At 43.2% G+C, this 20,355-nt stretch overlaps 2 protein-coding genes across 10 annotated transcripts in view; both read left to right on the forward strand.

Moving 5' to 3' along the window:
• Positions 1-6,982, forward strand: part of LOC146363380 (microtubule-actin cross-linking factor 1-like) — a 109,075-nt gene extending 102,093 nt beyond the window's left edge. Inside the window, exons 4-5 of the mRNA XM_084919782.1 lie at positions 3,595-3,684; positions 5,186-6,982. Of these exons, the coding sequence (XP_084775908.1) occupies positions 3,595-3,684; positions 5,186-5,356 (261 nt within the window). The 3' untranslated portion in view covers positions 5,357-6,982. The remainder of the gene's footprint in view (positions 1-3,594; positions 3,685-5,185) is intronic.
• Positions 6,983-13,693: 6,711 nt separating this feature from the next.
• Positions 13,694-20,355, forward strand: part of LOC146363381 (microtubule-actin cross-linking factor 1-like) — a 117,204-nt gene continuing 110,542 nt past the window's right edge. For 4 of the 9 annotated variants that reach the window (XM_084919772.1, XM_084919778.1, XM_084919774.1 and 1 more), the window contains exon 1: positions 13,695-17,411. In XM_084919772.1, coding sequence (XP_084775898.1) covers positions 16,212-17,411 — 1,200 coding nt within the window. In that variant the 5' untranslated portion in view covers positions 13,695-16,211. Of the gene's footprint in view, positions 17,412-20,355 lie in introns of all 9 variants that reach the window. The other 5 variants (XM_084919777.1, XM_084919779.1, XM_084919780.1 and 2 more) reach the window with 3 other exon arrangements.

Consider the following 20,355-nt stretch of genomic DNA (forward strand, 5'->3'; position numbering starts at 1 on the left):
CACACTTTGACCCAGCAGTTTGTTGACACAGTGAAGACAAATACGGCAACTGTGGATTACGAAGTCATGCAGTCTGTCTCCTGTCCATGTTAAGGGAAACTTAAGTTTTAACATCAGAAAAAACTACCCAAGAAGCTGCTGTCGGAGGAAGTCGCATTTCATACTTCCAAATATATAAAGAGGTTGGCTGAAACTGGTAATTGACTGGCACTTGGTGCTTTTCTATTCTTAATGTGCACTCAGAGTGAAAAAAGAGCTTTATTTTACAACTTTTAATTTACCAATCATACACGTGTGTTTAGTTTCTTGCAGAAAAAACACTTAAGCATGCTGATTGGAGGAGCAGGGGTCAAACTACCAACCCTCCAACTCCTGAGCTAGAGTACAAGTTTTAGAAGAACGGATAAAAAAAACTGTTTATCTGTTACTAGGGTTGAAAGGTTGAGAAGAGGACTTAAAAATGTGTAGTTTACTTAAAAAGTGAAATATGAGGTCCTGAGGCGACAGATGTTGTGTTTCATGGACTCAAACATAGCAGCAAGCTTTTTTGTTTAAGAATGGTAAAAGAAAAATGTTTATGCTTCTCTCAAAAAAATTTGGGCTCATCACTCATCGATTAGTGCAGTGTGTCGTCACCCACTCAAATCTCCTTCTGAGCTTGAAGAAAACACTGAAATGATCACTGACTGCGCCCAAGGCAAAGACTGAACTGCTACCTTATAGCACAGCTTATCCATTTCTGTGATCCTTGTGTGGCAACACATAGATTTTGTTTGTTTTGGCTGATCATGCAAGTCCTATCACATTAAACGACATGTCAGTCCACGAAACACGTTTATAACAGGCATCAAATAATTTCCATCATCCATTCTGTCGTCTTACTATAGCTTTCAATCCAAATGTATCCAAATGTGACAAAATGTTGTTTGAACTGATAGGTGTTGTATTTTTGTCCAAAATCAGCGTGACCTACATTTGTGTTCACTGTGCCAGAAGCTCCAGGTGCTGTCAGGCATCCTGGGGTATTTTAACATTGGCTCTGTATGACAGTATGCTTTAGTGCCAGAAGCATCTGCTGTCACTGCACATCTGGCACAGCTGGCTGAGGGAGCGGCGTCCCTTAAAACAGCTCATCAAAAGATCAATTTGGGTTTAAATTGCAGTTTTAAATTCAGTGACAGTGGCACAGCGCTGAGCTTTGTTGCATCTTATAGCAGCTAATTTCATTTTCAATGAGAAGTAATTCCAACAATGTGAATAGTTTTACATTTTAGCCCAAAATGTCAGGCTGAATGTTCATTTTTTTTGTCCACTAATTGCTGAGACTTTGTTTTAAAATATTTTCTGAGCTCATAGGGTTAACAGCTCCTTCAATGACTCTGTGGAGCTCAAATAATGTCTTTGTTTGCCCTGACAAACAGAAGAACAAGGAACCGAATTTAAACTTTGTTAGCCAAGATTTGGTTCATGCACTACTGTATTATAATATACAAAAGGCGGTTAAACTCAGTGTTAAGCTCAAAATAACAGTCCTTTCTGAGCAGAAGTTAATTTCAGATACAGATTTGTTTTAGTTATTTATAGTCTAAAAAGCTGCTGAAGAAGGTGAAGTTGCTGCAGAAAATGCAGTGTTGCTGCAGCAGCTAGCATGTCCATCTGAATTACTGAAAGTGACTGAAGGTATTAGGATGATGGTTTATTGGCAGTGACATGCAGAGCTTACAGTAAACTGAGGATGGGGGCTATGAACTGTGTGCCATGTTGAGCCTATGACACACTCGGGCACTATTAGACAATAAACTGCACCTCATTTCCAGGCACTGGTGGATACACCATGTCTTCCTGTCATCTAATTAACACTCGTTACATCAGCGTGCCTCCGAAGCAGTTCGTGTCACCCTTCCACAGAGACGCGGAGGCAGCGAGAGGAGGGTGAGGAAGTGACACAGATGAGCGAGGAAGAGAAAAATAGACAGTGAAATGAGGTTTAGGAGAAGAGGTTATTGAGGACAAAGGGTGGAGTGCTGCTACTTCTGTGACTGCTGATTAAAACTGAAGCCCTCGGGGTATCTTATCTTTAACAAGAATGGGTGATAATGCAGAGTATCATTACATAACTTAACTTAAAGGTGATATTATTTATTTTAGATTATATCTTTATTATTTGTACCTGATTCGGTGAGTCTGCAGTCATGTTCCGGCAGCCTACTCTTGTGCCTGTCTTGCCCTCTTCTGGAAAAACATGGCAGTGCATTTTCCAGGAATGCAGCAAACCCAAGTTCCTGCTGGTGCTGCGCGAAGCAGTAAAAATCCCTCTAATGCAGGTGGACGTTTGTCCTTGCTTACATAAGTGGGTCTGCATTTTTGAAGCACTTTGGTCGACCTTTGCCGCCTGCTAGTTTTTCTCACTTTCCTCACTCTACTTTCTGATGAAGAACGCTCGCACTGAAATGTTTTATTTACAAAAGAAAAGCTTTTTTTCTTGTTTGGCTGTGCCTTTTAAGAGTCTGTCTAGTGCCTTTATTTCAAACTGGAGATTTAGAAAGGAGGTCTATGCTGGGGAAACAACCTAGTTTTAGACATGGTTAGTTCATGTCAGGTTCAGGTCTGCTCGCTAAATTCTAATGTGCAGGGCAGGATGCCGTAATTAATATTTCACAGGTGAGAGACAAAGTTTCCACTTGTCTGTCTTTTAGAAACAGAAGCATCAAAGCAAAAATATGTAGATTTCATTCCATGTTGACAGTAATTACACTGTAAATTGTTACATCATTACAAAGTTTATCAGTGGCAGATGGGACTGTAAGTAAAACACTTTTAACCAATTTAAGAGCTAATAAACTGTATATGAAAGATGGATGCCTTATGACATCACCTGTTAGTTGATGGGATCCGCATTTAAAGCTTCAGCATTAGCATATTAGCAATCACAATGTTTTTTAATGCTGCTTTTTAATGCCGTTCAGCTGGGCACTTTAACGTGGGTATCTGTGGGGATTTGAGGCTCTAGAGGAACTGGACACCTGCTTTTGTAAAACTCCTGCATTGAATTTTTTTTCTGCCTCGGAGGTTTCAGCATGGTGCAGCTGTCGTATTAGTCTCTTTTTTCCTCTTTCCCGTAAAGCTTTGCTCACTCTTCGCTGCTTGATCCAGTTTTCCCTCTCTGCTGAGCCTCAAACAGTCTCCGTTTGTCTTTCCGTCCATCCGTCCCACTGAGTGTCCCACTTTCACACAAAACCGCCACTGATGCTGATCGCTCTGCTCGGCCAGCTCGCTGAGTCACTGTGTCAGTGACCGCCAGCAGTGACGACCCGCTGCCACCCTGTTTTATTTCAAGGCAACATCATGGCAACGGAGACAAGAGGGCACAGCTGGTGCTTCATCTCTGTTGGCCAGGCAACCGCTGTCACCAGGCCTGTCAGCTGTGGGGCAATCGGACTGACAGATGTCAACAGTGTTGAGTCAACAGAGGGATGACTGCAGTGTAAAATTAACTTTTTTTTTTCCTTTCTCCCTTTACTTCCTCCTCCCTGTTCATTTCCTGTCTGTCCCTGCTCCCTCTCGCCTTCCTTTACATCCCTGCCTCTCTCTTAGGTGAGGAAGCACATCACAGACCTGTATGAGGACCTGAGAGATGGACACAACCTGATTTCCTTGCTGGAAGTCCTCTCTGGAGTCACCCTGGTAAGGGATTTTTATCTCTGACACACACATTCATCTCGTATCTCACTGCGATATTTTCCATCACGCACACGCTGTTGTTCCAATTCCAAGCATACAAATCCAGGGACTGTTATGTAAGCCGGTTTCACACATGACTTCTTGGGCAATTTTGGGACAATGATGTCGGGACATTGTCCTCAGTTTCCCTCCTTTTCGGATGTGTTTTTGATGATGATGTAAGAATTTACGAGTCAGTCTCTGAATGGTCTAGTTGCAGACAGGCAGATTAATGTAAAGGGACTGCTGACTCAGGTCTGCAGGAGCACACGCACACAGGGGACAGTGTCACCTGACAATGTCACCTTCAGGACATCAGATCGGATTGAGGGAGACTGACAGCGCAACAGTCAGACATAATAAGTGTTTCATAGAGAAGAGGACAAACTGTGATGAGGCCATCACCATTTCCTCACTGTTGTAGAGTCTCACTGATTAGGGCTTTACCCACTGCCCCTTTTTCTGAGCCTCAGAGCTGCTGTGGGGGCATTAAGTTGTATAATTTCCTAACTGCAACAAAATTAGCTTCAGCATAACTTTGGCATTTACCTGTAAAATTATTTCTTATAGAGAAAGTTGGAAGCAGACGCAGGTCTTACTTTTTCCCCCTCACACTTTCCAAGGCCTCGCCCAATAAACACAACAGCAAGAGAGAGCTGTTCCTGTGCCTGTAGAGCAAGATGTAACACAGAAGGAGGATACTGTCCATAGCTTCTTTGCTAGCCCTAATTTAATAATAAAAATCTGTTAGAGGTGTAAAAAGAGGCTAAAGTTAGCAGCGATGAGGTGAACTGAAGCATAATAATCACTTCTGTGATAGAGGGGGATGTTCAACAAGTAGGCTCTCCAAATCAACTACATATGAAACAAATATTCAATACTAGACTATTTGTATGCAGGCCTAGCTGTGATGGAATTAGATATTAAAATTCCTGTTTTCCCATATCCAGAAATTTCTGCCCGTGTGCATTTAGAGGTGAACTTTCCAGGATGAAGTGCACTGCTTTTTTCCTTGTTTCATCTCTTAACCTTTGGTTTAGAGAGAGCTTAGTTGTTGCATCACACCAAACCACAGCTGTCACTGTGTCCTGGCGTCCGTGTCAAACCACCAGAGGTTAACACGAGGGTTTCACGTGGTGTGCTGCAACTATTTGAGGTTCATGCATGAATGTGTAAAGAGTCATTGACTAAACAGTCGTACCACAGAGTTTGTTTTGTAGGCTTCAGTAGATGGACGTGGGCCTGTCAGCAGACGGATGTGCCCAGCTGATTTGAATTGTCTGTTTATCCTGAGTGATCCTTTTGAGCCATTTATATTCTTTCCTTAATTTACAGTTACTGAGCTTTTATGTTTCATCCTCATTCTGTTCTGTTATTCAGCCGTTCTCATCCTGCATCTCTTCTTCCTCTCTGTTTTTTTCCCCTTTTCCTCTTCTTGTGCATTTCCACCCTTCTGTTACCATAGCAACAGAAGAGCGGCCCTCCATTGAAAAGGGCATACGCCTCGCGGGCCCCCCCTCTCATCTCGCTCGGAGGGGAGGATGAGGAGGAGGAAGGAGCTCAGGGAGTATGTTCGAACTTGAAGCCCTCTGCCCCTCCACCCGCCACCGCTCACACTCTCACTCCTGACCTTTGACCCCTTCAGCTTCACCCTCTGCCCCCATAGGCAGAGCTGTGAGGCTGCATGAGAGTGCTGTGCCACTGACTTTTGACCTACAAAACTGTACATGGCACGAGTCAGTGCTGCATTACTGTGTCACTACAGGGCGTCGCCATTTCTGTTGGGTGATAGCATCGATACTCCTAGTTAAATTTTCCACTTTCTTCTCTTTGACTGTTAGATTGATAAATATATGAATAAATATAAAACAAAATATCATAAACTTTCAAAAACAGCGTTATTAAAGTGTGTTTTCACTCAACAGATAGCTGCTATTTTGCATGTCACAGCAAAATGTAGCGTATGCAGAAGTGCCTGTACCTGCATTGTTTCTAATGGCCAGCAGGTGGCGGCGACTGTGATAGCAAAAAGAAGTCAGATTGTGTTGAAGTCTATGGGAAGGTTAGCCTACTTCTCATTGGATTTATGGGCACTGTAAACAATTTCCTGGTTAGTTTATGATGTCAGTCGATTGTTTTAAATCTTAGTGAAGACAAGATGATGATCATTTTCTAAATTATGGTCTGACTGAGAGTAAAATAGAAGATTAAAAAGGAGTATGGTGCAGCGCGTGGTTGCCTCATGGTTAAGAACTCATTTTTGTAAGCAGTTTCTCTGTGAGATCCACACTGCATATGATACCTAGTTTTTAAAAAAACTGCATCCATCTTTTATGTATAGTCTGTGATATGACACAAATATTTCTTACTTCTATTTAATTTATAAAGCAAATCTGTTTCCTTTGAAGAGTAAAAATGAAAATGATCAAAACTGAGTCCAGGAACTCAAATGTCACACAAATTGTGAATAATTATAAAACTAATTAAAAGTATTTCTTTCTCATTGGCCAAATGGTGTTAAATTCAGGGCGCATTATAAATTTTCCATTAGCAGTTGATTTATTTTAATTCCAGTTTTCCTCATGATGTCTTTGTACTGGCCAGTAAATAAGTGCATCCCTGTTTAATCCTGATTGAATTTTACATGCATTAGAAATGTAGCTTTGTACAGGTGGAAAAAAGGTAAAATGTAAGATTTATTATATGTCAGTTAAATAATACAAACACAGTAATGAATAAAGTAGAAAAAACTCTCCTCTCCTCAGTCTGTAATGATTAATCTTGAGTGTACCTTCTCTTTACCAGCACGGTGTGAACCCATATCTGCATCCCGCACTTTACTCGTCTACTCCTTACAGCCAAAGTGTGTGTGTGTGATTGTGTGTGTGATTTTCTGTCTTTCTTTCTCTTAAACTCCGCCTTTTCTCCATCTGAACTTCAACTTGGATGTTTGTTTGTGAAAATCTGTTTACGATTAAAGAAAAGACGGTCTGATGTGAAGTCTGCATTTTTCATGCTAAACCAGCATGGTTTGAGCCTCCACAACGTTGGCATGTCTTTAACGGCTCCTGTTGAAGACAGCGCCCTCCAGAGGATCATTTCACGTCAATAAAACTGCTGTGTTTTGACCTCACTGCACTGTTGATTGAGATCGGCTTTATTTGCACTCACTGCTGCCTCCTTTGTGTTTTCTCTGTCTTGAAAAACACTGAATTTAATTTCCTGTTTCACCATCTTTACGATTCTTATCTCTGCTCTCTTGTTGCAGCCCAGAGAAAAGGGCCGAATGAGATTTCATCGACTACAGAATGTCCAAATAGCGCTGGACTTCCTCAAACAGAGACAGGTAAGCTCACATGTGGACACACACAGCATTTGTCTTTATCACCCTTCTGAATGATAAATATTTTTATTATTGGCTTGATAACCCTTTTATAAAACAGTACTGTCCTTAATTTGAGCACATGAATTAATTCATTTCTATATAACAGCTGATCAGGGGAAAAAAGTAGTGTTCAATTCCAGGAAGAGACACAAGTCTTCTTTTAGGGTTAGCGACTGAAAGTAGCTTCAGATATGCTTCATATTGTCTCTTTTTTGCATCAGTACATTCTACATACTAGTATATTCTCGCAGCACGACAGCTATCTTAAGAAACCACTGGAAGGTTATTTTGAATTTTGAATAATTGTTTTTCCCTCACAAGTTTTTCTTCCGCTATTTATGCACAAATTTCGTCACGTTGCATCTTCATTAGCAGCTCAGAGAAACTGCACAGTGACCGTCTCATCCCACGAGAGTACTGAGCAAATGCTATGCTAACTCTCAGTACATGAAAAACATGCAATTATCTTTGCTTTCACTGAGATAATGATTCAAAAGATCATTTCCCCACCCCACAGCTGACACGATCATGAATCTCCACTGTGCTCATGTGTCTACGCAGTAACATGGTTAGCTAATGTGTTACACATTAAGCTCTCTGGGGACACAAGTGAGATAGCTGCTGGTTTTAATGTCACTTTTAATGCCATATATTTCAATAATAATGTATACCAAGGTAAAATATTTCAAAATCAAAGGAAGTGGTTTACTGGCTCGGTATGTAAAGTATCATTAACAGTGAAGTTCAAAGGTGTTTTAATGTATGTGGCAGCGCAGGCTTGAAGTAAAAATGGTTAACCTGCAGTGCCATATCTCCTCCTCGTGCTGTCTTTTATCACACAGCATCATATTTTTTATCTGCTCCTCTCTGCTCTCATCTCTTCCATTGTTTCCTTCCTCCCTCTCTTGCTGCCTCAAATTAATCTCTCACTGTTTTGCTGCCAAACTGCAGCTCTTCCTCCTCCTTATCTGAACAGTCCCCATCTTTCTTAAACCGCCTCCCTTGTCTCCATCTCATTCCCCAGAGAGAGGAGGACTGACCTTTTCTTCTTAGTTTCATTGCAGGTCTAATTATACAGCCCGGATAGCTGAACTTAGGTGGAGCTACATGATTTAATAAGGTCTCAGAGAGCTTTGTACAACTAATGAGCATGATAGGTGAAGTGGAGACTGTTCTTAATACTTGCAAGGAAAAAAGAATAAGTTATGTTTTTGCTCGTCTTGAATCCAGTCAGGTGCCTTTGTGTCAGAAACAAATACTCTGGTCTGTTTTTTAGGTCAAACTTGTGAATATCAGGAACGATGACATCACCGATGGGAACCCCAAACTGACATTAGGACTCATCTGGACCATCATTCTTCACTTCCAGGTCTGTGTCCTTCACTTGGCATCTTGGTTTCTGGCGCTCTGTGTTCTCCTCTGATTTGTAGCCGATGTGGTCAAACCAGCATCTGCAAAGTCCTTAAATTCAGCATTAGAGGGACGTAATGGGCAGGAAGGCTTTAGAATGATGTAATACCACTAATTAATTACATAATAACCAAGTTATGGTTTGCATCATTACTGCTAACTGGGGTTTAAATGGATTTAAAGGAAAACAAATTGGTCCAAATATCAGCATTACTCTGAGTCAGGATTAGAGTTTTATTGCTGCCATGTCGAGCTTGGCTGGACATTTGCATCCTGGCAAACTGGTTTGTAGTTATGAAACTGAAGAATTGTTTGAGTGGTTAAAACAAAGTGTGTTCGTGTGTGTATTCATGGTCTGCTGTGGAATCTGATCAAGATGCATTCTGGGTATTAACTGCATTCTAGTTTTCTTTAGTGCCTCGGTAATCATCGAGCAGATTCATATACATTATATTGTTTTGCCCCAATCTGAACAAGACCAGGTGCACTAAGGCACCCAGGCTTATGTGTGACTTATATAACTGATGTTATTGCCCTAAGTATATGTAAGCTCTGAGCCGGGCCTTGCCGGAGTACTTCATCTTAAACCCAACATAAGGATTTACTTTGGAGCACACATAGCAACATGTTAAGGTTCCATCAGGGCCCTTATCCTTTGCTATCTGTAATATTATGTCAAAGGCAGCTTCAAAGTTAGACCACGAGTTACTGTGTGAGAAGAAGCAATAAATAAATTGCAGTGTGTGCCCTTTTCTCTGGTGTTGGATCAGGAGTTGATGTTATTAGCTAATGATATATTTAGTTTTAGGGGTTAGTTCAAATCACAGATGTTTTACACTGAAGCAGTTTTGGCTAAGATTGCTAGACATTCTTTGCATTGCTATCAAAAACATTCAAAGTGAATATAAATGTCTAAAGTTTGGACCGCAGAGCTCAACAGTGTGCAACTCGGGACTGAATGTTGTCTCAAGGACAGCTTGTTTAGTCTAGACAGCCGGCTCTTGGGATCCTGACGTAGAATCATGTCCACCAAATGTTTCTGCACCAGTTTTGCCTGCAGACAGCGTTGTTCTCTATTAAATCATTACTGTGGGTTGCCTTTTACCGCTGGGCCCGAGTCATGCGTGACAACAAAGCTAGAAACCAAAGCAAGACTTTTGAAATCGATCAAAACTTTTTCCGTGTCCCTGTTTCTTATTTTCATGGCGTGGACTCAACTCTTTGCTTTTGTCCTATTCAGTACTGGACAGAAAGGAGAAGCTGCAGTTGTCTCAGTCGGCCACTAGGTTGTGTTGTAATATGACCCTCAGCAGGGTGACATTGCCAGCTGGTTGCCATAGAAACAGCAATGCACGACACCCCTGCATGACTCAGCAAGACATCAATGAGTTTGGTAAAGAGATGAAGGGTGAAAGAGTGCTGGAGGACGGGACGGGGATGTGAAGCGGACTGCAGGAGCTCCGGACGGAAGAAATGAACGAGTGCTAAAAATGAATCAGTGGGAAGGAGGGAATTGGCTCACAGCAGCAGATAGTTTGAGTTTCAGGAGTTCAGCGAGTTCACTAGATGAGGACAGTTTTTAGAGCTGGAGTGGGAAACTCCAGTCACATGGATCTGCTGCTGGACTCGGACTAGCTGGACTTGATTTAGTGCTTGTCAAATAAACAGAAAGTGTCACCACAAGGCCCTAGAAATTTCAAGGTTACCAATATTATAAAAACTATCCTAACAAAAGGAGACATGGGACGAAATGAATGCACATTAAAATGTTTTGCTTTGCGTTATTTTTTGTCTTCATAGAGCTGTTTTGGGGGGGATTTTTTTTTTTTTTTTTTTTTAGATTTTAGACAGTTTCTTTTCCTACTGTTGGCTCTATGTGATGTCACTGAGAGCAGGTATAACACGGTCATTTTAGGCATGCAGTTCTAGATGTAAGCATAGAAGCCCCACCCATTTGCTGCTCAAACCTTCTGTTTGTGAGGAGCAGCCAATCGGAAGAAGTAGCCTTAAAGGGGAAGGGGCTAATGCTCTTTGTTTCAGATTCAGGATGAACTGAGTGCTTGGAAGTAGCCTTAAAGGGGGAGGGGCTAGTGCTTGATGCAGGATGAACTGAGTGCTTGCATCAAAACCCAATATGAGAAATGAAACCTGTGAGCCATGCAAAGCAACTTAAATGAGCTTAAGACAGAAAACAAAGAGCTGATATTAATTCTGCTTGTGAATATCAGAATTTTGGAGGGGGGAAAAATAAGCTCAACTCTGTCCTGAAACTTCTTGCGTGGCCAGAGTGCACAATCAGGAGCATATCCCACGAAACAGCATTTACTGTAGAGGAGTGTTAATCATGGCAGCTGTTAAACAGTGACAGAGTAGGTAGGGAGTTTAGCCTAATGTTGCTCAGTCCTTAGGCTCAATTAAAGCCAAGAAATCAGATCATAATGTAGAACAGTTACAAAAAATATCTTCATGCAATGATTGAGATGGTTTTTTAATGAGCCACTCATCATAACAACATGAAAACAGAAAATGAAAGAAGTGTGGTCCACAGAAGGGAAATGTGTAACGTTTACATTATTTCCACTGGTCGTTTTGGACTGATGATGATTATAATGAAGATGAAGAAGTCGTTTTTGGAAAGAAGCCCTGCAGGTCTTTGAGACCAGGACGTGTGCAAATGAGTGACTCAGCACATCGGCTAATTATAGGAACTCTCACCGGGCTATCATTTTAGCAATTTAAGTTACTTTACTAGCACATGAAGATACAAATGAGCCTCAGTCTGTTTTATCTCAGACAACCTCAACTGTCCAGCTTTAGTCACATCTTCTCAGTGTTTATACGCTAATGTGTGGCTTCCTTTTTGCTCTCTTGAATGTCCAGATGAGCACTTTGTCAGTCCTTCTTCTCTGAGATGGGAATAAAAGGTTGTTTTTTTTTTAACTTGTTTTCTCATATCTGTTGTACTGGGATTGTAGAAACATCCAAAAACACCTCTTAAACAATTATCAACAGAAAATGATCCTAAAACTAATTATTAGAATTTCTGATTTGCACTAGTGAGTCGTGGTTGTAGTTACCCTGCCAGACCACTAGATGTCACAGTTAAGCTCCGTATCGCAGATGGTTGTGTTTGTTATGGATCCTCCTCCAGCTGCACTGTGTCTGGCTGTGATTGGCCAAACTAGCTTTGTGTGACTGCCAGTGAGTTCATTTTCAAGCTGGAGAAGAAATTTTTAGTTTCATTGCCCTGCTGCAAGACAGGTGAGCAGGCGGGCTCAGTTTGTTGTGTCTTCAGAGGTAGTCATTATGGTTTTATTGAACAGGTTGATCACAATTTGTGTCGGATAAATCTGACGGCCGTGTGAGCTGCAGTTTAATTCTCTAAAGTAAAAAATGATCATCTGTTGGTTTATAAGGGCTTGCATAGCTCCTGGCTTCACCCATCTATTTACATTATTCTGATTATTATTCTGATTGTTCTGTGCAATCATAATAATAATACACAAGCTGACATTTAGAGTTTCAGAATGCCAAAGAAAGGGATTTGGGCAAAATCGTCAACACAAAAATCTCTTTGTCTCTTTAGCTGTGCTTTGCAGCATAATGTGGCAACAGCTGGTCACGAGTCTTCCAGTATTTTAAAAACATTTATCATTAAGGGTCAACATCTTAAAACATCTTCAAATCTCTGTTTAAGAGGGCGTCATCGTCTAAAGAGCTGCTAAATATATTATTAGAAGAGCTTCTGAGATTTGTACGTAAAGCTGGGTTCAGCAGGCAACGCTTGCAGCCTGAGATTTCCAGGGCTCACCATGGCATGTCGCCACCACGAAGGGATGAAAGCCTCTGGGACTTGATTAGTGCTTTCCTCCTATTGGTTCATGAATTTTCCATGTGCGTTTGTGTGTTCGCTTATGCTTGTGGTTAATGAGTGAAGATGGATTACCGCTGGCCTCACCGCCACTCGGGAGTATTGCATTTTTGGAGGTCTCCATCCATATGTGTCTCTGTGAAAGCATTCACCATAGATCAGACGAATGTTGTGTGTTCAGACGTCTGCAGTGTTGGTGCCAGTGACTGATGAATCTTTCTCCTGCAGAGTTATTGCCATGCTGTACTGTACAGAATCACGTGCATAAGCGGTTTTATTCAACTTATGTGGAGAGATGGTGGGTGGAAGTGGCCTATAGAGGCTTAAAAACTGTAGGTGGGGAGGAGGGGGGGATAAATGTGTGCGTTCGAATTAGAGCGATTGATGACTGCTTTGGGTTGGAAATATGGATCCGATTTCAGTGGAATTTTATATTGAGGGCTAACGCTGAGTATTTTCTGTCAGTTAGAAAATGGGATGCTTATCGAAATTTCCCAAAACTCCAAAAATACATCTGATACTCAAAGAGATTAAAGCTGTTGCAGTCTGTGTGTGCACATTTTTCATTGCTGAAGCAATCATTTGTGTCAAAGCGTTAACTGTTTATGGGTTTTAACAGCCAGATTGAAAAGGAGGATTTTCCAGCAAATCCACTGGATTAACTGCCCTTTAAATCCAGGTACTTCATCACTTTAATGCAAAAATGCTGCAGCTTCCATATGGCTGTAATTGTGCACAGACTGACCTGATACAGCTATTGATATTGAAGGCTTTGCTCAGTCTGAATTGTGCAGAAGTATCTCTGTTTTGATGAGTCTGTGCCTCCATTTCACTCCTCTCTTGGATTTTGCTTCCTCCCTGCATCCTTATCGTTCTCTCTTTTTTAGCTCTCCCGTGATTCCTTTAAATTTCTCTCCTCACTCCTTCCCTCTTCCCCTTCTATGACATTTTTCCCACACCATTCATAACCTGTAGCTTCACAGGCAGGTGGAGATTGAAGGGAATAGATGGAGAGAGAGAAATTGAAATGCTTACCAGCTCCTCATTTATTATCACAGACGTGACGGTCTGATTCCGATTTGATTTCTCTCCTGTCTGCCTGGATGGCTGTTTTTTGTCTCTGTCCCTGTTGCAGCCTGTCATTCAGGAAAGCTTTTGGGTCAAGTGTGTGTGTGTGTGTGTGTGTTTGTAGCATGGAAAGCTGCTCACTAACAGCCAAGAGAGAGAGCTAGAGAGAGAGAGAGAGAGAGAGTGACGGGAGTAACGAGGAAGCGGATAGGAGGAGGAGGAGAGCCAAGGAGGGAGGGGTGGACTGTGAGAGTGAGAGATCGCGCAGAAGAGAGTGTGAAGCTGCAGCAGCCGGGAGATAAAAGCTTTTCTCTCCCTCTGTCGGTGTCTGCCAGCGAAGGATAAAGCGGAGGAGCAGAGGCAGTCGAGGGAGAGACCGATCCAGGCTGCCTGCTGTCACTGGAGCTCCCGGCTTCCCCTGATCAGCAGGCCTCAGACCACAAATACACAGCAGGACAAGACACACTCGTGGACACGTATGCAGAAAGAGCTCACACAGCTGACCGGGGGGACCGCCCAACCTGGCGGGCACTAAACATACATTCGTACTCCCTTTTGGACAGTTGCTCCACGGTATCAATCGGATCAGTCCAGCCATGCTTGTCTGAGGGAGCCACAGTTTCATTTTAACTGGAGACGCCCTGTGTTTCTTTTTTTTTTCCTCTCCCCTCTTGTCGGTCTTTTAAGGGGACATGGGCTGCGTACTCTTTTGTCCTAACCTCTGGCGCTGTGCTGTGTGATGTTTGGGACTGCCCTTTACTGGATGCTATATCCCTCTGGCTCTCTTCCAGGTGCAGTACACATCTGCACATGAACTAGGTCCGCTACTAGATCTTGATCTTTGCAAGACCTCACCTAAGCCGACAGAGGACCCACGTCTTCTACAGCCTCAGAGTGCAAGCTCCACTTCCCACACCACATGCCTAAATTCTAATTAGACCTGGTGGATGTGAGAAGCTATTAAAAGGAGAAAAAGGCACCCGAGAGGAGAAACAGTGAGAGGCTTTTTAGTTTTTTAGGGTAAGACCTGATCTAAATACCCCCAACCATTACTCCTGCAAACTGTGGATGGTATCAGGCTGTTGCATCGTCGCACTGCACCACCTGATGAAGGGGACGCTTGGCAGACTGACAGCAGGACACAGCAGCATGATTGGATAGTACTGAAGCACAAGTCAACTTTGATCCTCGGGGAATCTAACATCAATTGGGGACAGTCTGTGCCCAGGTATTCAAAGCAGAGATAGACACGATGCTGAGCTGTCTGGGGAGCTCAAGGTGGAGTCTGCCTGTATTTATCTGCTTCCAGATTTAGACAGATGCTCTGCTGAGGCTAACAGCTGCATTTACATTGGTCACCCCAGATAATCACTAGAAAAACTGTCAACTTTCCTGCCAATCCTGTCAGTAGGAGAAATTAATGCCAGCAGTTTTGAATCCTGACATATTGACAGCAGCAGCTCGAGGTGTGGATGCTGAACAGACACATGGCAGAAGGATTGACACATCATGTGAGAAACAAGCTCATTGAACAGCGTAAGTCATGGGAGGATGACGAGAAGCATCGAGGCGGAAGCTGAAGCTCTGATTTGAGTATTTAGGAAGCTGTCAGTGTATTGGCTGAGTCTTCCTGCAATCTGCAGTGGCATTGGCTGACTGCACACTCTGTCCGCCACAACCAGTCTGGACAGTGCGCTGCCTCGACAGAATGAGACTCTGAGCGTGCCATTACTACGAGGGATATCGACAGTATCACCATTAATACTGCTTCCGCTAGGAGCAAATTGATGGACGGGATTCCCACTGATCTTACTTCTCTTATCTTGCACTGTATCAACATTACCAGGGAAGGAGAGGGCATCATTAATTCATGAGCTCAGATAGATACTAGAGCTCCTGGATAACACCAGCACCTGTACCTGACATTAAATCTGTTTTTGGTTGTTGATGATGGAAGTATCGCGGTGAAACTGAAGCTGACGAAAGTGTTTTTCCTCACATCATCTCTTATATTCAGAATCATAACACTGAACTGAGAAGTGAGATGAGACCCAGAAATTCTGCCATTCTTTTGCTTGTCACCTGCAGGTGCATACAGTGTGTGTGAGACCTCTGGATTATCACTAATGGGCTGAGCAGCACTGGACTGTACTATATTTTTCTCTCTCCAGCAACTCATCATCCTGCCTGACAGCTTCCCTTACACCAGGTTACAGCTCACCTGCCAGAGGACCCGTGATAAATCAGACATCTGACCCAAACTGAATTTATTTTCCTCCCTTGTGTGGCTCTGCTGACACAACTGTGTCCTCATGTCCTTGACTCCGACCACAAGTCTTTTCAGATTGAGAAAACAGGAAGAGTAAAACTGTGTCCTTAGAGAGTGAGTGTCTGGCGACTACACTACCCGAGTCTGAGTCAGGACAGGCAGAGGAAAGATAAAGGACGCGGAGGTCCTTTGACACAACGGCCTGCCACGTGATTGGACCAATAACTGCCTGAGGAAAAGACTGACTTTTTCTCTTCTTCCACCTTTATTTTCAACGGGTTAAATTTAAGACAGTGCCACAGAAAATGGAGCAAAGCCTCCTTGTCTTAACTTGAAACTACCCTCATAGGTCAGATTAACGAGGGAGCCTTACAGTTCCTCTTTTTGTAAACAAGTGGAATAAACCTAAATGAGCATCACTTTAGGTTCTCTTCTAAAATAACTGCCTTTCTTTTTTTTCTACGCTCTTCTTCATCGACATTGAAGTCATGGGGAACTCCATGGGCTGTGTTCGGCCTCCTCGGGAGGGAGAGCTTGGTGGAGCCCCCCCACTTTCACCAAAGAAGCGTCTGCGTTTCAGACGTAAGCACAAGGGCAAGAAGAGCAGGAAAGGCGAGGCAGAGCTAGAGGACAGTGAGCGGCAGAGAAGCCTCGAGCCTGATGAAAAAGAGGAGGAGGAGGATGAAGACGAGGAGGAAAAAGCTGCTGTCAGAGAAACATTTGGTTCAGATTTTAACAGCAGAGCTAGGACTCAAATAACAGTGCCTGATACACATTATTCCAAAACGAATCCCCACAGCAATACTCTTTCCCCCGGCTCTGTGAGCACCAGTGCTGGGGGGCTTTTGGGCAACATATTACTTGAAGGGACCCCCAAACCCAGCCCAGCCTGGAAAGGGGTCTTCTGCTTTCCAGGGGAGGAAGACACCGTCAGTGCAATCATAGATGTCTCCAGTATCCCGAGCCAAACCACCACTACCACCCCAGTCAACACAGCCCCAGCTCTGGGGAGCACCACTCCGGGCGGAGGGAGGGTCTATCGTGTTAGGGAGAAAGTCCAAGGGGTCCTGGAGAAGCCTTGGATACTCCGGCAGAAGAAGGAGAAAAAAGACAAGGGCAGGAGAGAGGATAAAAATGAAAGGGAGCATGGAGGAGAAGGGGCTGTACAGGTGGTGAAGACTCCTTCAGACAGGGACAGAAAAGGTGTGGTCCACATCAAGGAGGTGGACGGTAAACTCTGTGTGGTGAGGACGGTGTACCCCAGTGACTATGGCTCTCCAGTGTGGAGGGGTGAAAGTGATGGAGAGGTGGAGGTCCACAAAGAGCCTCCAACACCATCTCCAGTTACAGAGAATATTCTCAAAGTCCAACTGTCTGAGCAGGACAAAAGCAGAACCAAAATATCTGCAGGGGATTTCCCCACATCCTCAAGCTACTTGCAGATTCAGGAGACGTCGGCTGTCAAAGGATTTCGGTTGGACTCTCCAGCGTGGGCACAAGAGAGGGCGTCTCTTTTGGAGTCGGGCTATGCCAGCGACCTGCCGCTGACCTCTCCGGAAACAACGGGCACCACTCCCAGTCAGACAGACTGGGGAGGGCTGACCAGCAGCTCGTCCGAGAGGCTGGACTCCATGATTGAGAGCCCGCTGTCCCTACAGCATCAGGCAACTAGGAAATTCCTGCCACAGGTTTGTGTCCTGACCACAATCCAAATCCTCAAGCCAAGAAAAACAAAGATCCGAGACAGCTAGTGTGAACAAGAGTTTCATACATGTGCAAATACCATCCTCGGATCAGGTAGTGCAGGGTTTCAGGAAGGCAGGATGATTGATCCAAAGGTGCAAAAAGTACAGAGCCCCTACATTAATAAGTTAGCAGATTATGGAAACATGCTCACTAATTAGACCATAACTATTATATTGGTTTTAAAGTATCAGAATTTGTCAGATGTTTCACAGACTAACAGTAATTTATGTAAACACTGTTAGTTTTAGCCCTAATTGTGACATCTACTGTGTCCGAACTTCCCACCGCTCCTAAGGAAAAGGGAATGGTTTTACTTTTGGACTCTAGTCACTGACCACGGATGTTTGCTTCCAGGACTGAGCAGTGTTTTTGAGTTGAACAGCATTTTTCAAACTGGTGTTCTGTAGCGCTAAGAGAGCCATTTACAGCACTTTCCTTTTTTTAAGGGTGCTTTTGTTGTCATGTGTGCACCATGTTTGCAGCCGTGAAGGTTTATGTGTGCGCGCCGTTATCGGCTCTAGAAAAGCATTATAAGTCTCTCCGTTCTTTCCGCCTTTGTTCCTGCAGCCTAATCAGCGCAGCACAGACTGTGCCCCTCAGTCTCAGGATCCGTCTCTGCGCCCTCCCTTTCTTATTTTTCCCACAGCACACATGCTCGCTCATTGCTGACGTCTGTCAGAGTGTGAGAGGCACACAAGCTGTGTGTGCGTGAGACAGAGAAGGAGGGTCATTGCTTCAAATGACAGGGTTTCCTCTTAATGTAAACTGAAACTTGTCATTTTAAATAGCACACAGCACATCTGTGTTTGGGTCTAGCTCCAATGATTTTAGCTGGAAACGGTTATTCAGGGTTAATCAGAAAAGTGAGATCAGTTAACATCAGCTTCAGTTATATATTAGATGTCCACGCTTTTATCATATCATTTTGTAATTTCTAGACTCGCCCTTTCCTACCAGCATGTCTCACTATTGTTTATGAGGTTTAAATGCAGCGGTTAATAAAATGCAAGTTGTATTCCTCAGTCAGTTAAACTTTGAATGCACTGGTCTAAAATTTTGCCCATTCATATCCTCAGTTGTTTGATTACTGCCCACAGCTTGTGGCTGGAGCACAGAGCAGGACCATAGTGGGACCAGTGAATCACCCTGGAGGGGTTCGGAGATCTGACTATGATGTCTCTAAGAGGAGGTGTTTCATTTTGTCCAACTGAGCGGAAGCTCCAGGGTAGACCCAAGGCACTCTGATGAGATTAAGTCTCTTAGCTGGTTTGGGAACTCCTTGGCGTTCCCCCAGAATAGCTGAAGGAGGTGGCTGGGGAGAGGAAGGTCTGGGCACCTCTGCTTTGTCTGCTGACTCCACCCAGATAAGCAGTAGAAAATGTGTGGCTGGAACTTTAATTTCAGTCAGTTCCTAATATGCATCTTACTCAGTATTGGCTGGGTAAGAGACTTTGGCACTAAGGCAGGCTTTTTCCTGCCTACAGGAAGTTTTGGCACCTCATTAAAGTTTTAACCAGAGCCAGAGAAAAATCCAAAGCAGTGAAATAAATTGTATTTTTTACCCAGTTTTGTTAATTTGGTATTCCTTTAATCTTGCTAAATTAGCTATAAAGTAGCCAGAAGTAACAGGAAAATGCACAGATTTCTTTATTATACAGCAACAGACAAACTTTTCTGTGCTCAGGGATTACTCTTAATGCCACAACCCAAAAACCCATTCTGAGCCAGGATTGTTTACTACTGCAAACACATAGTAGGTCCTAAAAGTTCAGAAGCATGAAGGTTATTTACTTTTACTGCCACAATATCATATCTCAAAAATAAATCTGCCTCTAAACCAGAGTGTCATACTCTTTTTAGGTCATGGACCACATACAGGCCATGTTGGTCTCAAGTGTGATGGACCAGTAAAGCTACTGGATAATATTTAATCATAGTATGTCCAGTTCCATTTACAGATCAGAGTACAACACTTTTAATATATAAAGTATTTGGGAATTTAACAACATGGTATTAAATGTGATTCAAACAAGTTTGAAGTTAAGATCTAGAAATAACTCTAATTTTCCTTTAACTTTCCACTTCTGTGTGAAAATGCTTGCGTCACCACACCAGGAATAGCCGTGCATTTTATCGAAATATGTGAAATTTTAATGAATTCTCTGCAATTTCTTAGACCATCCGGTGGGCCGGTTCTGCTCTAAATCTTTTGCATAATCCAGCCATAGTGCAGATGCTGAGATCTGAGTGCTAAGTGTGTTGTTTTCTGATAGCAGACCAGCAATCCCATTAACATGTGATCAGATATAACTGAGAAATAACAAGAGCTTCTAGAGGAGAATCAATCTATAAAACATTAGTCTCCAAAAGTCGATGATGCAATAGCGACTTAATGTGTTGAAAAGCAAACATGCAGGTTGTTGCTCAGGCCTCGGCTTATTACAGCACACACTTGCAGGAGTGATCCAAAACAGAAAGAGGGAGGCTTCTTCTGCTAGCTTACAGCTGCTCAGCTCTCCTTAACCTTGAAAATAAGAGAGCCTGCTGCAGCCACTGCAGTAATACAGCTTAAAGATGATGGGCACTTTTTACCACGGCTGCTGTGGTTTGTTCACTTCTCCTTCACATGCTGAAGGCGGTAAAGTAAGGGGATGCTGTCGGGTTGTGTTAGTGATGTAATGTGATCTCATTTGGTGCACAGCTGCTGCTGAGTCATGACAAACACGCGTTTGCTATAGATCGTGGCTCTGCAGAGTTCCCCGGTTAAAAATGCTGCTTTACTGGGCAGCGCTAATCAATACTCGTGTGTCTAGCGTGCTCCTGCGTCATGTCACGGTGGGTGAGTGTCAGGATGTGTCTGTGTTCAGTTTAAAGTGCAGCTGTCCT

Source organism: Perissodus microlepis, chromosome 22, assembly GCF_051167445.1.
Source record: "Perissodus microlepis isolate ML-2025 ecotype Zambia chromosome 22, ASM5116744v1, whole genome shotgun sequence".
NCBI lineage: Eukaryota > Metazoa > Chordata > Actinopteri > Cichliformes > Cichlidae > Perissodus > Perissodus microlepis.